At 33.1% G+C, this 20,790-nt stretch overlaps 1 protein-coding gene across 1 annotated transcript in view; it reads left to right on the top strand.

Annotated features, from left to right (window-relative positions):
• The window catches only part of LOC129065590 (neuronal growth regulator 1), a gene marked incomplete at its 3' end in the record, with an annotated part of 556,915 nt that overhangs the window by 336,771 nt on the left and 199,354 nt on the right, over positions 1 to 20,790 (top strand). Inside the window, exon 2 of the mRNA XM_054566839.1 lies at positions 13,836 to 14,068. Coding sequence (XP_054422814.1) covers positions 13,836 to 14,068 — 233 coding nt within the window. The remainder of the gene's footprint in view (positions 1 to 13,835; positions 14,069 to 20,790) is intronic.

Raw genomic sequence — 20,790 nt, 5'->3', positions numbered from 1 at the left:
GTCACATGGACATTTTGGTTGATACTCAAAATAGCCATTTCAAGGATATATTACTTTCCTCATTTTGAAGAATCAAATGTGAACACTTAGAAAATTAAATAGTCCATAAATTTCTAAGGCTAGTAAGAGTCAGGAAGAGTTGTTATTCAATCCCTTATTCTTTGAATTCTGGGTACAATTATCTTTGGAGAAACTATATCAACATTTCCCCAGATCCCAGTTTACCTGATTTTAAAGAACATTGTAATGATTATTTTCTTCTTTACTCCTCAGGTTAACTTTTTAGAATGACTCAAGGAAATAATGATTAATATCATAGAATTCTGACCTTGAGAATTCAGCCATGGACATAGGAAAATAAGCAGCAATCTAGTAAGCAGAGGTCCAGCCAGAAATTCATGGCTGAAATGTCAGCCTTTCATAAATCACAGTGGAATTTTACATCCCTTGGAGGCACTTCTTTCCCCAGCCAGCCAGGCACTGGGATATGACAGATCCAGCTGTCCACTAGAGACTACTGCTGGATCCTCTGGCAAGAGACACATTGGTGTTTGTGGAGGTTCTGGTACTTTCTGTAGTAAAGAACTCAGATTAATTAATATAAATTAAATGTTGGTTGCATATTCAAATTTTCCATCCTAGTAATTATAAATATTAATTTTTATTTCTTGACAATTTTTGCATCAAATGTCTTTTTTCTCTCACACACACAGCTTGTGAAACATACATGTATCTGGAGACTGCAGAATTTTAACAGTAATAAAAGGGTTGATCATATAGAAAAGATAAGTATATTTTAGATTTCTAAAAGAGAAAAGAAATCAAGAGACTTCAAATACAGTTATTTAAAAATAAATACTTAAAGTCTGTGGGTACTGGCTTAAAATATTGTGTTTGAATATTGAGTAAAAACGAATGATTAAGCTTATGGGATTTAGCAAAATTAAAATATTATTATTATTAGTTTTAAGAGATGAGATTATTATTTTTTAACTGACAGATACATAGACAATCATTATACAGCTTGTCTCACCCAAATTTTGTTTTGTTTTTAACAGATGTCCAGCAGCTTTAATCTTAAAACACAGAAGCAACTGAAAAGACTTCTTGAAACAGCTATATTTTAAAAGTACACATTTTTTATATAGAATGTCTTTAGGGCACTAATCTGTAAACTAATATTAGAATTTTTACACAAATTCAGTCTTCTTTCCTTACCCCTAGGTAGACAGAAGCTGAAGGTTAAAAAGGAGAAAAATTGGAGACAAATGTACTGATAGCTTTAAATAAGTAGCTCAATAGCTGAACAATAGAAAAAGTATTCCAGGTATCAAAAAGTTTTAAATTGTGATGTAAATACCTTCAGGGGTATGATGACTTTCCAAGGCCTGTGAAGAAACAGTTTTTAAAAATTTCTTGATCTTAAATTTTCATATGTATTCTTCCCTAAAAGTGACCTGCCTGAGAGTAGGTCCGTGGTTGGATTGGTTCCAATTCATACCTCCTGTTTTTACAATCGTCTTTCACAAAATCTTTGGAAAATAAAGAATCATATCACAAAGCATAGCCCAAATTATAAAACTTTCATATAACAAAACAATAAGACTATTTAAAATATTGGTGTAGATGTTGAGACAATGAACAATTTCTGACTGACTTCACTACATCTGCAGGAAGTTATAATGGGAGTATAAACTGACAGAGCATTAGGAATGATTTTTTTGGTGATAGATTACTGTACTTACATCATTCTCATGGAGTTAAACGTTTGAGTTGTATCTCTGTAACAGGACTGCTTCCACTCCCATAGTCTAATGTAAGAAAACTAGGTTTCTCAGAATTAATTGTGGACCCTGTTTCATGTTACCAAATGTAAGCTTAAGTGAACAAGAAAGTTTGCTCATGTATCTAGATAAAACCACCTCACTAAGTCATCCAGCATTAACTATGTGAAATTAAATATATGTTTAATAAATATTTATCAAAAGGTGATATGTATATAATTCCATCAATTATATACCATTAATAATTGTAAAATAACTTCATCCAAAATATTTTTTGTGCTTAAATTCTTAATCACAAGAATTTTTATAGATAATTTGTATATTTAATTTTCTCTGGAAAGAAGGTAAGTTATCAAGAAAAGACTTTAAAATAAATTATATTGGGGTCAAAATATATGACAAATGGAATTAAATAAAAGTTTGAGAAGAAAAACAATATAGCATTTCCTTTAAGGTAAAATTTGTTCATTTTTAAAAAATGGATGATAGTGAATATCAAATCACTGTATTAAACTTCCTTAGACATATTTAAAAGTGAGAAAAGGTTTATTTTTTAAAAGTCATAGTAATAGTAATAGGGAAGGGGAAAGTCAAGGAACATATAGCAAGGACTCATGGACAAAACCAAAGGGGAAGAGCTGAGGGAGGGAAGGTGGGAGGGGGCAAGGGAAAGAGGTGGGGGGGAAGCAGAGACAAATGTATTTAAAAAGTAAATAAATAAAAAAAAAATATTTCACAACCAAAAAAAAATAAAATAAATGGTTTTAATTTAAAAAAAAAGTCATAGTAATAGTAATCAGAAATTATATATTTTTTTCAAATAACTCAGGTTATGATAAAAAATTTTAGGTAGAGAATAAAAAATGTAAAAAAATTTACATAGTGTTGAAAAACATTTTGTTGGTTCTAGAAGCAAAAAGAAACAAATTGGTAACCTTTTATTTCATCTCACTGAGCTAGGAAAGATCACAATGTTCAGCAGATCTCTAAATGAAGATTCAGAACAATGTCTTAGAGTCTTGAGTAAACTCATAAAATCTTATAATAATTATAAAATATTTACTTTTATATTTTGCTATATAAGTTTACAAATTTATCTCCCATGAACAGTCTCATTTGATCTTGTACCAAAAAAAGAGTTATTTAGTACAGGTGATGTTATCTTTATTTTGCAAATAAATAACTAAAGTTTTAATGGAGATTGTTACTTGACCCCCAGAATTTCTAGTAAACCAGGGAGTTGGTTTCTAAACTTAAAGTTTGAGTTTTGATATAATGTTTTACTAAGTGAGAAGTTATTTTAATTTTTCAATTAGAGTTGACATATAATACTTGGTTAGTTTCAAATGAACAAAGAGTAATTAGATATTTATATAAATTTACAAAGTATGATTTTTTATAAATGTTACACCTAAGCTGTCTTTTTCTACATATTCTTCTTATAAGATAGAGAAGTACAAAGGGGGGTAAAAAGCCTTTCTGGAAGTGATGTCTCATTTATCTGCAAAATCATTTCTTGTAAAGCAGCCCTATGCTATGTCAATGTAGATAAACAGGGAGCCTATGAATGCCTCAATTACCTTCTTCCAATTGTATTTCATAGCAGAGGCTTTTTTGTTGTTATTGGTGGTCGTGGTAGTTTGTTTTGGTTTGTTTTTAAACAAAGTCAACCATAAGAGGGTAGGTTAATATCAGTTTAATTATACAATTACCTGGTACCTGGCACCGTCCTGAACATGTTAAACAAACTATTTTAATTATCATAATAATATTACTAGGTCAATAATTTTACTAATCACATTAGGGAGGTGAGAAAACTAAGATGTGTTAAGGTGGTCCAAGTTCCCGGGATAGTACAAAAGAAAGCTGACATTTGTTCTTCATTAACTATAATTAATTGCTACATTATGTTGCCTTTTGAAGACAATTAAGTTGTCCGTGTGATCTAGCTAAAAGTTAAATTTGAGAATATTTGTAACTTTTAATGTGTTTTGAAAAAATATTGTCAGTTTAAAATTTGTTTGCAGGAAGCACTTGAAAAACAAAACTACATTTTTTACCCCCTCTGGAGTACATTCCCTAATATATTTTAAGGGATAGCTCATGAAATATTGTTTAGTCAGTTTTATCAGGAGAGAATAGATAAGTATGGATTAATGGCTACTTTAGTTAATGATTGCTAGTCTGGTTTTAATTAATTGTTCTATGTAGCCATTTTTTATTCATAAAATAAATTTGTGCTCAGAATATATTTTATTAGGAAAAAATGAAAGAAAAATCCAGCAATGACCAGCACAAAGTTTAAAGATCAACAGAAGTAGAGAGATAATAATTCTTATAATTAGTTTTATTTTTAAAATGTCTGTATTCACTGATGCTGTAAAGAAGTATATAATTTTCTGTATATCCATTTTTATCTTATCATCTGTATTTTGTCTTATTTTATCATCTTATTGTCTTATTTTATTGTCTTATTTTATCATCTGTATTTATATGCAAATACAATACTTTCTAATGACTTAAACACAATGATGGTTGATATAAAGGAGTAGAGTTGCTGATATTATCTTAAGTACTGAATTCCATGTTGTTTTTCCCCTTGTTTTGAAAAAGGGTTGTCTGTACCTGGCTTCATCCCAAAGAAGATGAAGACAGAATAGAGAGCTTTGCCTGGAGCTTAAAGCTTTACCTCAGACACTTCTCTGGGCCTGATTGTATTTTCCCTCTCTGATATTATTTTAAACATCTCCTGCATGCATTTTGAATGCACTGCTCATTCCCTTTATAGCTCCTGAGGTGAAAGTCCAACATCCCCAGGAAGCATCTGCCAGGGAGACAGCACTGCAGACAGAATTCTCCCCACAGCGGTTCAGAGCACCTGCTAGTTAACAGAAGTCTTGAAGCCCTTCCAGATCCACATATCTCACATTTAAGTCCATGTGGGAGAGAGCAAGCTGGTTTAGTTTAATTCAAAAACTAAAAAGTAGAAATGACAAAGAAATTTCCTATTTGATTCTTGATTAACGTCATTTGAACAATACTAGTCCTAAACTGACTTGTTAAATATGTAAACCTTGTCCTTTTTACAATCTCTGCCTCATTCATCAAGCCTATATTCATGCATACACCACTCTTAATGTGAACACAAGACCTACTCCCCTCTTAAAAGGCTTTTGTGAGTGTTAAATGTGATCATGTATTGAAGTATTTCCTATTGTACTTAACCCATAGTCATCATTCAGCAAATGAAATTTATTATTATTATGAAGACAAGATAATGATAATTAGACTTCAGTTAACAGACCAAAAACAAAGTGATTTTACTATTAAGACTTTCCTTTTTTTGTTGTTATAATGTACCAGCTCTCTTTCATTATATCCATAGGTATTTTACTTAATCAATGGTAACTTATATGTTGAGTAATTTACAAATATTAAGCATCCTAAATGTAAAAATTCCTTGGTTCTGCCCTTTCTAAATGCAAGTATTTTGCTTACATAGAAGCTTGACTTAAATGAGCCTGTGAAAAGAGTAAGATAAAGCAATTTGTGGTATTATAGAAAAGCATAGTTTAATTATAGTTGAAATAAGTGATTTTAATGTTTGATATTTAGTGATTAATTCAAAATCAAATATTAATGATTTTCTAGGCTTTGAAAATGTTGGATTATAAATATGATGTTTAATAAAGTCTTCAAGAACTTAAATTGTTCAGTAAAGTAAGACTAAAAAGTATAAATTTACACTATTACTTGATTGCATGAAAGTTTCCATCTTTTAAGAATTAGGTATCATTTTCATTTAAAAAAAAAGCAAGAAAAATATTCCTGATTTTAGGATTTTTTTCCTTCTGGTGTATAATTTTAAAATAACTAAGTTGTTTGAGGATTTGCTCTTATAATTAGATAGTAGCTGATAACTTTCAGTCCAAGATATTTTTAATATAGCTTTATTATTGTAAAGAAGTGATAGAAGAAAATATATAGAAAATAAATTTCATTCTCTAATTGCTTTTCCCACAGATAAGCTTTTGTCATGATAGTAGTAAAAGAGAACTTAAAATATTAAATCAACCATAATAATATATATATAATGACATTATGATCTGGCAAATATTAAATATATAATAATAAAATTTATGTATGCATATATATGTGTAGACACATCTGTATCTATATCATCTATATTTACACTACATCTATATAATTTTCTATATCTATCTACCTGTATCTGTCTGTGATGCTATCTAATGAAACACTGGAGTGAGAGACATTAAGAAGAGGGTGCCTTAAAAACAAAGACAAGTGGGAGAAGAGACAGAATTTTGTGTTTCATTTAATCTATGCTTTACCTCCTTTACTTTACTGTGACCTGGAAACCAGGGTATCAAAGCTCTCTTTGTATGCATAATTAGCCTAAAGATTTTATGGGGTTCTGAATTTTTTAAATTTTTTTCTGCCTTCTTTTGAAAGTTCTGTCAAATTTAGAACTTTGTGATACAATGAATAGACAGCTGCGAAGGTAGTTAGCCAATTCTTTCATAAGGATATTGCTTTCGCATGGTTTAGCTTTGAATCCAGGGAAATTGCACTTTTCTTCTTTTATTAATTAGTACCTCCAATAGGAACTTCCATAAATCAACATGTCTTGAGAAGAGCTGATCTCTTTCCATAAAGTGAATAAATCCTGCTGTGAGGGTTATCGGTAATGGTGCTAAGGCTTGTGCTTTTGGAAAGTGTTATAGGGCATTAGAGATATAAAGTGAAACAAATCATTCCTTGGTAGCCATTGGCATTTTTTTCCCTAGTAGACCTTTAAAAAATAATAAATAACCTAAATATGTTAATTTCTACTAAACTCTCTGATGTTCAACTTTCATATTTAATCACCGCAGAAGATAGTATCACAGATAGTGTCAATTAGAATTATTCCAACCTTAGTTTGACCACCTAGCATTTCACCAAATAGGACATATTACCTCCCAAATAGGGACCTGCTTAATGTCTTGTAGTGTCATTTATAAAGGAGCTCCTTAGGAGAGTTTGGAATTAAATGCAATTCTTACTAGAAAAGCATTAACTATATTAAGCCTGAGTAGATATAATTAACAACTGCGAAACAAAATGAAATATTCAGTCTATTTTCAATCTATCTCCAATAACCAGATGTTTGGAATTATGTATACAAAACATCCAGGTGATTGACTGAAAATTGAAGTATTTGTCATATATTTATCATGGTATTAATACAGCTTATGCTGAAGAGTGTATTTTTGAACTGCTTCATTCATCTCCCTATAAAGTAGGTAGTCTAACAGATTTTTCAAAAAGAAATAAAGAAAGCCCTTTTGAGATAATGCATGCCATACTCAATTAAAGGATACATTAATTATCAAACATTTTTATTCTGATTATTTTATTTTATTTTGAAAAAGAAATATTTCGGGTACCACTGCTACCACTTATCTCTTTTTTAAAACTTTATTTTATTCTTGTTTATTCTATTACAATTGTCCCAAATCCCCTCCTTGCCCTCCTCTATCTTGTCCCATCCCCCTCCCATAGTTCATCCCCACCTATTGTCCGTGTCCATAGGTCATTCATTTATGTTCTTTGACTAATCCCTTCTCCTTCTTTCTACCATTCCCCCCGCTCCCTCTCCTCTGTCAGCTGTCAGTCTGTTCCCTGTTTCTATGTCTCCAGTTCTGTTTTGCTCATTAGTTTATTTTGTTCATTAGGTTCCTCTTATAAGTGAGATCATATGGTATTTATCTTTCATCAACTGGCTTATTTCACTTAACATAATGCTCTCCAGTTCCATCCATGCTGTTACAAAGCATTGGAATTTCTTCTTCTTTCTTTCTGTTGTATAGTATTCCATTGTGTAGATGAACCACAGTTTTTTAAAAAATCCATTCCTCTGCTGATGGGCACTTAGGCTATTTCCAAAACTTGGCTATTGTAAATAATGCTGCTATGATCATCAGGGTGCACAAATTCTTTTGAATTGGTGTTTTGTGAGTCTTAAGGTATATTCTCAACAGTGGAATCACTGGATCATTTTTAATTAAGTCAATTTTAACTAAAATTGATTGTTTTTTTTTTAAAAAAACAGTTACATTTTTAATTTTTTGAGGAAATTCCATACTGTTTTCCACAGTAGCTGCACCAGTTTGCATTCCCACGAACAGTGGACTAGTGTTCCTTTTTCTCCACAACCTTGCCAGTACTTGTTGTTTGTTGATTTATTAATGATGGCCATTCTGACTGGCATGAGGTAGTATCTCATAGTGAGTTTAATTCACATTTCTCTCATGGCTAATGATGTGGATTATTGTTTCATATGTCTATGCGCCCTTTGTATGTCCTCGGGAAGATGTCTATTCCAGTCTTCTGTCAATTTTTTTGACTGGACTGTTTGTCTTCCTGGTGTGGTGTCATGTGAGTTCTTTATATATTTTGAAGATCAAATCCTTGTCTGATGTATCATTGGCAAATATGTTTTCCTGTACAGTCAATTCCCTTTTCATTTTTGATGATGGTTTCTTTAGCCATGCAGAAGTTTTTAATTTGGTGTAGTCCCACTTGTTTACTTTTTCCTTTATTTCCCTTGCCCTAGGAGATATACTATAAAAAATATTGCAATGTGGAATATATCAAATTTTACTTCTTAAGTTTTCCTGTAGGACTTTTATGATATCACAACTTATATTTAAGTCTTTTATCCATTTGGAGTTTTTTCTGGTATATGGTGCAGGTTGGTAGTTTAGTTTCATTTTTTTGCACTTACCATTCCAGTTCTGCCTACACCATTTATTAAAAAGGCTATTTTTGCTCCATTGTATGTTTATGCCCCCTTTGTCAAATATTAATTTACCATAGAAATGTCAGTTTATTTCTGGGCTCTCTATTATGTTCCATTGATCTATTTGTCTGTTGGAAATCCTAGCCACAGTGATCAGAAGAAATGAAGACATCCAAATTGGAAAAAAAGAACTAAAACTGTCATTATTTGCAGATGACATGATAGTCTACATGGAAAACCCTATAAACTCTCCCCCAAATCTATTTGACCTAATAAATGAATTTGTCAAAGTAACAAGATACAAAGTCAATATTCAGAAATTAATGACATTTTTGTACACAAAGAAAAAAACCCCATTTACTATAGCAAAAAAATATAAGTAAATAATGTACAAGGAATAAATTTAACCAAGGAGGTAAAAGACCTGTGCTCAGAAAACTATAGAACACTGAAGAAAGACATTGAGGAAGATAAAAATAAATGGAAGCATATATTCTGTGCATGGATTGGAAGAATTAACACCACTAAAATGTCCATACTACCCAAAGCAATATATAGATTCAACACAATACCTATTAAAATACCAATGGCATATTTCGTAGGTCTAGAACAAATACTTCAAAAATTTATATGGAACCAAAAAAGACCCTGAATAGCCACAGCAATCTTGAGAAAGAAGAACAAAATTAGAGGGATCACAATACCTGATATCAAACTATACTACAAATCTACTATAATCAAAACAGTCTGGTACTGATTATTTTATTGTCTATACTTCAAAGGGAACCTAAGCTCAGTTACTCTTAAAATGTTCCATTTTGAAATCTAGAGGGGGAAAAAAGGTCTTAGTTCATTACCATAGAATCATTGCTTCATCCTGCTTCCTTTAAGGACCTGTCTTTGCTTCACTGGCCTCTCCCTCACACATTAATTCCTCCCTGCTAAACACAGAGAACCCCTCATCCTTGTGGGTGTCTGATTCTAATAGCATAGTCTAGCACCAAGTTTATAGCACTGGAAAAAGAAAAGAGTTCTGACTGACTGGCTTTTTTCAGGATAATCTCAGTACCTTCGTTCCTTCATCAGTAAAATGAAGGTTGTAGATTCCAGGTCATAGGGTTATAGGAAGGTCAATGTAAACTACCTAACAAAGTGTGTAGCACATACTAAGCAGAACATTTAATGGCTTAAAGTGGTTCCTGAAATATAAAGTCAAATGTTACATTTTTTTTTATTTCAAGTAGTTCTGAGCCCAACCCCCTTCTCCCAAAACCTCCCAGTTTACTTTGCTCATTTAGCGTGATCCAGATTGCTTACTTAGTTCACTCTGTGTCTCATACAGCAGGTTTTGTTTGTGCCACAGATTTTTGCATTTAATTATGTCTTATCATAATGCAGACATGACTTCGCTTTTCCAACTAGATTGCACTTTGGAGTTTTTATATACTTTACCATATTATTCTTTCTTCTAAAAGTATCTAAATTTTTTGCTTTCATTTATCCCCTCAACAAATATTTATATTTGTTTTCCATTATGTGTAGGCCCTTGGAATATATAGAAGTAACCAAAACACACAGACTCTAAAACTTATTTTTAGCAGGGATAAACACAAAATAATTAATCAGGTAAATAGAAAATATGTCTAATAGGAGTGTTGAGAGCAGTTTTTGCTACTTAATACATTATTAGGTAATTTAGTGAAGATCTAAGAATGATAGGAAGAATTAATGCAGAACTCTGGGAGAACAGAGGTCCACATTGAAGAAACAGCAAATGAAAACTTCCTGGGGCAAAAAAAAAAAAATAGCATGACTTGTTGAAAACACAGCTAGAGGACCACTGTTGAGGGCAGAGCACATTGGGAAAGAATGGTAGCCAATAAAGACAGAAAAACATCAAAAGACAAGATAACATAGGCTCTTCGATGATTATCAGTCTGATGTGTGAAACAGGACTGATTTGAGTATGTCTGATGTGTGAAAAGGAAGGCTTGGAGTTGATGATCTAATGGAAACTCTAAAAAGTTTATTCGGTTTATTGTGGGGAGAATGGTCCTGGCTACAGGGGTCATGGGGAGAAGTTAAAGCAGCTCTGGCAAATATAATAATCCAACAACAATTTAATTGTATTTACTAACTTCCTGTTCTGCGTGATTCCTAGTCATTTATATATTTTATCATCTTTGCTAAATTATAAATTCTGGGTGGGCCAGGATTACAAGAGATTTATATATTTAGACATTAAAGTTCTTATACCCAGAAAAAAAATTTTTGGTGCCCCAAAAAAGTACAAAACTAAATTATCACCACTTCCCATCCTTTTTCTACCTCTGTCCCTATACCGTGGTTATCTTCCTTCCCTCCTGAATTCCTTCTTAATACAGCATACTCATGTCAGGCAGTATCCCTTTGTATTGTAAAGGGGGAAAAATAGGGTAAATATGGAGGTAGAGATGTTGAAGACATAGGTCTTATTCTCAAAGAATCTGATTTGTGTGTTGGCCTATGTTATATGATTATCTTATAGTTGAGCTTAAACAACATATACTCTATATAAGTATCTTATGTTTTTATAAAATAGAAAACCTTGTTACTCCTAATGTATAAAATTCCATGTATGGTGATTTGAGTTATTTAAGTTCTAACTAAGTGGTTCTACACAAATACAAGGAAATAATACCAAAAAAGTTTTCTTTTTTTCTCCTGAGCCCCATTCAAGGGTTTTTCTAATGTATGTCTTAAAAAGCTTTGGGTTGGGACCAATACCAGTTATGAAAGATAGTTATCTAAGCCCACAGGACATAAAGGGCTTTCTCTCTCTCTCTCTCTCTCTCTCTCTCTCTCTCTCTCTCTGTTTTCACAGTGCAGACATTAACTTCTATTTTTGCTTGAGGTCCCTGACATGCTAGAAGAGAGGAATAATGCTTATGTTAAGGCTGGAAGTTATAACCCAGATCAGGCTTATGAAAGCTCTGGTGTCTAAAGGCTGGTTAATCTCCGTGGTTCTCTAATACCCCCCACATAAAGGTAAAGCTGCTCCTGCCTCTAGGGAAAGGGGAATATCAGACAGAGTGTCAAAATCAGACTTTCATGGTAAAATATCCATTAATAATTAATTTTCTGCTTCCTTTATAATAGGACAGGTTAAGCAGTTGGTCACATTCAGTAAATAAGAAATTACTTGCAGTAATTTCTGCAACATTCTAATCATCTTCCCATTTCTGAAAACTATTTTAAAAGTCTTTGATCTGCATTATGGTGGAAAGGACATTGGATGTAGAAATATTAAACTTGATTATAAATTTAACTTTGCCATTCACTACTAGTGTGGCTAGGGCAAGTCATATAGCTTAAACATTAGAGTTATTATCTGGTGACAAATTGGACATAGCAATCCATCCCCCACAAGGTTGTCATAAGCACACGATAGAATAACGTGTGAAGGCCATGAGTGCAGAGGTCACACAATAAACACTTCATGAACCTAGACAGTAAATACAAACTTTGGACTTATCACAGCCCTAATAGCAGTATTTTAGTGTACTACCCAAATGTGGTGGTGTGAAATGGGAACTACGTCTCCTCTATCTTCCCTCTGCATATTATTAAGAATGACAATATGCTATAATTGTTTAATTATATCATTAAAGTGGATTTTATTGTCTTCATTAAATACATAAGGAAAAGCTTTTCAATTAACAGTGACATTTATGACTTCTACTAGTTTGGATTCTGTAGATGGTGAAGCTGACTACAAATTAGATTCTGCAATGTACCCTATTCCTTATTTTTTTCAGCCACTGATTAGTTTCATACAATTGGCAGCAGCCTACCCTGTTGTATTCAGCTTGCAATTTTGCAGCAATCTCACTGTGTTCAATCCCTGAAGGTGTTCTGTAGAAATGCTGTCAAACTATTTCGATGTATGTGTATTTTCATTTTGTAGCTGTGCTTTGTACTCATTTAAGAGAACCAGTCTTTAATTTGTATCAGAACATTTTCAAGATGAAACACAGAATTCTAGGTCTCAGCAAAATCACTGACATAAGACCACAGCCTTCTGTTTTAAATCTTGAGTTGCCTGACTTATATTAGATACAAAGCTACATATTTCGAATCTTGTTATAGAATACGACTTTGAATAAATGGCTTCACATTTGGCCTTAAAATCTACCAAATGTCATCAGGCTTACCATCGTCGTCTGGTTCCAGTTTACCTTTTCAGTGTCCTCTCTTATGCCTCCCTTCTTCCCATGCTTATTTGTGCTTCCTTGGAATGCATGATTCTCTCTCTCAGCTTTCCCTGATGTTGCCCACGTATAGCATCTGTGTCTAGAAAGCCATGTCTTCCACTTCTCCCGCTTTATCTCATTCATTTCCTGTCCTATCCAAGAAAGCCTTTTTATATACTCAAAAACCTGTGCTGAGTCAAGTAGCCCTCTTTTGTCTCTCATGAACATTTAGCTTGAGTTAATAAAATTATCTTTATTAATGTGTAGTAGTAAATGCACTGTTTGTTTGTCTTTCATACTAGACTAAAAAGTTTAGAAGAGCGAGGACAATACCTTTTTGAATCCATAAATAGTAGATGCTTCATAAATGTTTATTGGATACATGAATGCTACTTGGAAAAACTGTTGGTCAGTTTAATTGAAAAGGCAGCAAGAATTTGCTACTAAAATTATTATATTAAAATTGCTACATTTAACCACAACAACAATATTATCAGTGAAATGCAGTTTATAGTTTTAGTGTGCAAACTTAGCACTCTGAAAATGCAGATGATTTAAAAAATAACATGATATACTATTCTATGCTTTCTGCATCAAGTGCATCATACTTCGGATTGGATTGGATTGAATGAGGCTTACTCATAGACTTTTCCTACTACTTATAATTTCAAAGAAAAAAACATGTTTTAAATTTTTATGTGAACTAATTTAACCTTATTTTAACTTATTTGTCATCCAGAAAAAAAATGAAAACTGATTTTAACTGGACTTGAATTAAAACACACATACATACAAAAAAACAAAACAAAATAAAACAAAACTGTATGTAGGTATTGTTTCATATTTGTATTGGGAATGGAAGATGAACCAATATATTCATGTCTCCAGTATTTATGTCTGATGTTTGCATTTGATGAAGTGCTATAATTCAGCATATGAAAATACATTCAGAACAAAGATAATGTCTCTCATTTTCATTTTGATTAATAGTGTTTTGTCTCTGGTAATTTGTAGGTGTTATTTGGAAGATGGAGGTTCAAAGGGTGCCTGGCTGAACCGGTCAAGTATTATTTTTGCTGGAGGTGATAAGTGGTCAGTGGATCCTCGAGTTTCAATTTCAACATTGAATAAAAGGGACTACAGTCTCCAGATACAGAATGTAGATGTGACAGATGATGGCCCATACACGTGTTCTGTTCAGACTCAACATACGCCGAGAACAATGCAGGTGCATCTAACTGTGCAAGGTATGCATTTCCATAACTGTTATAATGGAAGGACTATGGTTAGAAATGTTCAATATTTAGATATAAAAATGACTCAGGTGTAACTGACAATGTTGAAAGATATGTTGTCATTGTCTTCAGGGATTTATGTTCCTAGATTCCATTAAGTGTAATGGCTATTATAGTCATTCAAATCTCTGCTTTCCAATATCAAAATTTGTCCATTAACACCACATTATGATTTTTTGTGTAGGATACACTTTGTGTCCTCCTTTGAGTTACCCTTTCAATAAATCTTTGAGAACCCATGATGGATACATTAAAATATTAGAACTTTTTGAAATATGCATAATAACTCTTTAGAAGTGATTCTCCAGCTTTCCAACACTGTCTCAATTCAACTTCTGTACACTTTGATTAAAGTTACAATGAAAAGAAGCAGCTCTCTATAAATACTTAATTTAAATATAGAGTAATTGAAAAAATATGGTACACAATGCTTTATACTTTGATGTACTTTCAGTGGGTCATTAATCATCTTAGCTAACTTGCAATCTCCAAATACAAACAGAATCATTAAATTATGTTATTTTTCTTGCACACTAAAATATAAGAGCATATTTATCTTGAACACAAATACTTTTCAAGGAAATGAAATTATAATGCTAATAGAATGGAAAATGTATATTTTTAGCCCTTTACATTATTTTCTCGTGCATTTTAGATTAATCATGTGTTCACTGCATAGAAATATTATGCTGTGGAACTCAAAATGACATTGCAGCATTTCTAAGAAAAATTAATAACACATTATATGATAATATGGTGCAAGCGAATTCATGTTTTATTCTTACCGGAATGCTGAGTAAGCAAGTTATTTGCATTACCTCTGAGTTTACCCTTCATACAATTAACACTATGTGTTAATTTATGTACATGGCTTACATTTGGAAAATATTGTTAACCTATAATTTTATTAACTGAGCTTTATTTCCTTATATAAATGTAAACCTGAATTGAAATACAGCTTCAATTATTAGTAAATATTTTAACTTTGTAATAAAAATTAAACTTATCAATTAAACAATTAACTTTATGGAAGTAAATATAAATTGAGGATCACATCAGTGAATTTCCTCAATGGCTTTTCTTATTGAAGATCATTTGCAGACTGTAAAATGTCCCTCATTTACTACCATAGGAGAATATAGTAGTTTTCACCAACATCTATCTTTATTCAGAGATTAACCAGAGATGCCAATGGGCAGGAGTTTGTCCAGTTTCAAACACTGACATGAGATTATAAATCAGAAACACATTTCTTCTGTTATCCAGGCCTAATCCTGTCCTCTCACTTAGTTCAGTTCCCTTTGACTTGAGTTTCTAGCTCAGAGACTACAAAAGATTTTTATTACATAAGAAAAAGTAAACTTGGACAATAATATATTTGAATCACTTGAGATACAGACTGTTTGCTTCTTGCAGATTTAAGTGAGGTATTTCTAGACACTAAATACTGTCCTCCTTTCTTTTTTCCATCCTTTCTTGTTCTATTTTTGGCCCAGATTTTTAAATCAGACTATGGATATATAAACCCTGCCCAAGCACGTGTTTAAATTGCATAGAATTTCTTTTTAAGTTTATAGTACATAGATCACTTTAACATTGTACACATTTCTAAAGCTGTCACATGCCTTATTCTGGCACTCTTTTGCTGGTCATTTGATGATAGTGAAATTTTGGACATTATTTTATGGAATGAACTTGTTGAATGTTTTATTAGTATAATATTTTGTTCCTCTAGAAAAAGAACATTTTCTGTTACTGTTTTGGAAGTATGTAGTTGGGTCAAATTAAAAGCTAATAATTTTACAGTATTTATGAACATAATTACATATTAGAAGTTGATTGGCATCTGAGCAGTTTTCCAATTATATTAATAAAGTTCAGGGAATATATTAACAGGCTTGTCAGTCAATTCAAGAATTAAGTAAATGTCATAAAAAGTCACCCCCACTTAAGCTACAGTACCTCTCAAAGAATGAAAATAAACAGCAATGTTTATCTCTTCAGTCTCTTAGTTTGTTCAGTTGTCTGGTACACAGATGTATCTGGATAGTTTTGAAGTGTATGTTCTTTGCCTAACAATTTGTTAAGCCTTTACTCACCAAGGTAAAGAAAGTTAGCAAGTGAAAGAAAAGTATTAATCACTGTTGCCAAACAAACAATAGCTGATAAAAATAAAGCTCTTTAGTTATTACAACTATGTACTCAAGGGAACTACTTAAAATAAAATCATTTTAGAAATGGGATAATGAAAAGGATATCTTGTCAAGGCAGACATTGTACATGGGAAATTTCTTGGTGCTATTGGTTGCTTAGAGCTATTAATATCAATGAATAGAGCAATGAGGAAGAAAAAATGCTGGAATACGAGTTGGAAAACCTGGATTCCAATTCTGAAGTTTTCCTCATGAAATGGGTAATTGTCAAGCCTCTTTAAACTCTAATTTTCTCATTTGAAAGATGAAGACTCAGTAGATCTTAAGGCCCACAGCAGTCAAAATCAAAAAGACAGATGACAAAAAAAAAAAATCCCCTGTGATTTTCTGCTTTTGATTTGAAATGGAAAAAATTGAGTTAAGTTAAAAAAAATGAAAAGAATATTGTATACCACTTGTATAATACTTGTATTGTGTACGGTGCAAACTAATTTTTACACAGTAGCACCTACTATTTACTCTGTAAATATACTTTATTAATCTCCATGTTTTTCTTTCACCAACTGAGCAGAACAATGTATGTACTCATGGAATTTGAAGAATGTGGTGAATTGGAGTTTTGCTTCAAGGGGATGGAAATTGGCTAATAGACAGTGAAAAAATTACTTATATATAATATAATGCTGATAAACCAAGTTACATAATTATCCATTGTTTCAAATCATGTTATGCAACATTTTCTAAAAACAATCTTTCTTGGTCTTGGATGTGAAACTGTACAAGACTGTAACACTTGTTATGAAGTCAGAGATTCCTATTGCAATACTGTAATGGTGAGAAATATGAAATGCAAATACTACACACTCAAATAAATAAATGGTGTGGCTCTTACTTTGAGTCCAGGTTGAAAGTCTAGGTTGTTTGCAGCACATAGGAAATAGACTTTGGTAGATGATATATAATAGCTAAATATATACACAACAGCCCCAAACAACAGCTTGATTGTGGCCCTGTGAGACTATGAACGAGGACCCAGCCAAGATGTGCCTGGACAGAAACTGAGATAATAAATATAGGTTGTCTTAAGACCCACCCACCCCACCACACACAATGTATCGACTGTTTATCACTCCATTTGCACCCTTTCAGGGAGATGTATTCTAGTTTTCCCTCGGTAGAGTGATCTGACTAGCACATTATTCTCTGGCCAAAATAACTTCTCAAGTGTATTTAACTTTCCCAGGGATCACTAATTACCTCGGGGTATGTGATTTAGCTAGAGTATTTGTAGCATATGGGGTGCTATGCTTCCTTTTCCAAGGATGGGCTTATGAAGTGTCATCAGCAGAGAGTACTTAGTGGTCAACACTTTCAAAAATAGCCTCAGCTATAGTCAACCTCTGCTGAGAGCAACCAATAACTGATGACTGATTGAGGCAGGGTGTATAAAGTACCCCCAGTTTCAGCCTAAGAAGGTAACTTTGATGCACCATTGGTTCCAGACAGCTGAAGCTGTTAGCTTATCTTCTTCCTTTATTCAAACTTATTTTCTTCCTCCTCCGGGGATTTTCATAAGGATATTTCCTAGTAAATATCCTGTACTGTAAACTCCATCTTACTTCAGTATTTGCTTCCCAAAGATGCTAAACTATGACAATGTTAGATCCTTGCCTCTGGCTTACTTATTGTTTTGAGAAAGCATTTGTAAAGTGAAAAGACAACACATTCAACCACCATTTATTATTAACAGTCTGTTTTATATTGGAGGTGATTTAAAGTGGTTTCTAAAGAAGTGTTTAGTACACCAAGATAAATAGGAGAAATCTGAAGCAAATCATTAGATAAGAAGAGTAGGATAGCATCAGAAGTGAGATAATAAAATTTGTGACATGATTTCTCTATGCTTTTTTAAAAATTATATTTTGTTGCTTATGCTCCTATAGTTGTCCTGATTTCCCCCCCTTTGCCTACACTCCACCCAGCACCCCCGACTCCCTCAGGCATTCCCCACACCATTGTTCATGTCTACAGGTCATATCTATTTATTTTTTTGGCTACTCCATTTCCAATACTGTACTTTACATCCCCATGGCTATTTTTTAACTACCTACTTGTCCTTCTTAATCACCTCATCTCTTCACCCATTCCTCCACAACCTCTCCCATCTGGCAACCATCAAAACACTCTCCATATCCGTGATTCCGTCTCTGTTCTTGGTAGCTTATTTTGTTTTTAAGATTCAGTTGTTGATATATATGTATTTATTGTCATTTTCTTGTTCATATTTTTGATCTTCTTTTTCTTAAATAAGTCCTTTTAACATTTCATATAATAATGGTATGGTGATTATGGACTCCTTTATTTTTTTCTTGTCTAGGAAGCTCTTTTATCTGCCTTTTGATTCTAAATAATAGCTTTTCTGGGTAAAGAAATCTTGGCTGTAGGTCCCCATTTATCATGACTTTGAATATTTCTTGCAAATCCCTTTTAACCTGCAAAGTTTCTTTTGAGAAATCAGCTGACACTCTTATGGGAACTCACATGTAGGTAACTAATGTCTTTTCTCTTGCTGCTTTTAAGATTCTCTCTTTATCTTTAACCTTTGGCATTTTGGTTATGATGTGTCCTAAAGGGAACTCTTTACACCCATCTTGTTTGTGACTTAGTGCTTCCCTGACTTGCATGTCTATTTCCTTCACCAAATTAGGGAAGTTATCTTTCATTATTTTTTCAAATAGATTTCCAATTTCTTGCTCTTTCTCTTTTCCTTCTGGCACCCCTATCGTGTGAATGTTGGATCACTTGAAGTTGTCCCAGAGGCTGCTTTTATTATTCTCATTTTTTTATTATTTTTTCCTTTTTGTTGTTCTGATTGGTTGTTTTTAGCTTCCTTATGTTCCAAGTCATTGATTTAATTCTCAACCCCATCTACTCACCTGTTGTTTCCTTGTAAATTGTTCTTTTTTTCAATTAGTGTATCCATCATCTCTGACTAGATCTTCTTTGCACTGTTGAGGTCCTCACTAAGTTCCTTGAGCATCCTTATAACCAGTGTCTTGAACTCTGCATCTGATAAATTGCTTATCTCCCTTTCATTTAGCTCTTTTTCTGGAGTTTTGATCTGTTTTTTCATTTGGGCCATGTTTCTTTGTCTCCTCATTTTGGCAGCATCCCTGTGCTTGTCTCTGTGTACCAGGTAGAGCTGTAATGACTCCTTGTCTTGGTAGTATGACCTAATGTAGTAGGTGCCTTGTAGGGTCCAGTGGCACAGCCTCCCATATCACCTAAGCTGGGTACCCAATGTGTGCCCTCCATATGGGCTAAGTGTACCCTCCTTTTGTAGTTTAGCCTTGGATGCTGTTGGCAGGTCAATGGGAGGGATTTACCCAGGCCAGTCAGTTGCAAGGTCCAGCTCTGATCACTGACAGCCAACCTACGCCCTCTGGGGAGGATCAGCTATGCAGGGACAAAGTGGTGGTGCTCTGACATGGTCTGTGGCTGTCCACTGGCTATGCAGGTCCTGTGGTTGCCTAGGTGGTGCAGGCCAATATCAGCCCCTACCTGTGTTCTGCCTGGGGCCATATAAGCTTTTGAAGCTTAGTAAAAAACAATTGTTTTTGAGATTTCTAGCAGCCAACACAGCAAGAAAAACAGGATCAGTTATTCATTTCATGGTCTATAAGGTTAAGACTTATGGTTCTTACTATCCTGGTCCTGTTACTCAGAATGGAGAAACATTTATACAGACCCATCTCAGAATGTCACTGTGAGCTGTAAGTATATAGTTCTCACAGCATTCATTCATAAGATTGTTCCTTATAACACCTTTCAATATAACCTGATTTTCAGGGATGTTAAACATTTTTTTAATCTAAAAATAAATTCAATAAGATACTAGTTCAATAACAGCATAATACCTTTTCAATTATTGCTTAATCTAGGAGTAAATTTTAGAATCTGTTTTTCCAGACTCAAACCTCCACAAATATAATTTCCCAAAGTGAGTATTTGAATACAAATTTAGTTACAAGTATTTCAAAATTACACTTACCAATGAATATCTGGAGAGCAATTATTCCATATGGCCACAGTATAGAGCCATATTCTTTAAAGAGCATCACATCTTAATCTGAAGTTAACATCTTTTTCATGAATTCTAAAGTCTTGATAAGGTACATGCTGGAAGAGGAAGACACCACACTTGTGCAGCACATTGAAATGATGGGCAGTAACATAGCATTAAAATACATAGGCCTGCCTTCTTCAAAAGACCTAAAGAAGGACAAAGCCATAATGCTGAAAAAAGCATGTCGAAATACCACATACCTGAAAACACTCGTCAGTGTTCTGCAACAGTAAATATTTCAGACTTCCAGCAAGCTACAAAATGAAATCAAAGAAAAAATGATCATCATTAAGAATAGTTTTACAGAGCTTATAGATGTCAAAATAGTCAAGCCTGAATGCAGTGCTGACTCCAGACTTGGCCCTTAGACTGGTCCTCTTTCACTCTGCTTTATT

This window comes from Pteronotus mesoamericanus, unplaced genomic scaffold (assembly GCF_021234165.1).
Source record: "Pteronotus mesoamericanus isolate MK-2021 breed Mesoamerican mustached bat unplaced genomic scaffold, CSHL_Meso_final contig_181, whole genome shotgun sequence".
NCBI classification, from domain to species: Eukaryota; Metazoa; Chordata; class Mammalia; order Chiroptera; family Mormoopidae; genus Pteronotus; species Pteronotus mesoamericanus.
Note: the sequence above shows the minus strand (reverse complement) of the source record. Positions and strands in the feature narration are given on the sequence as shown.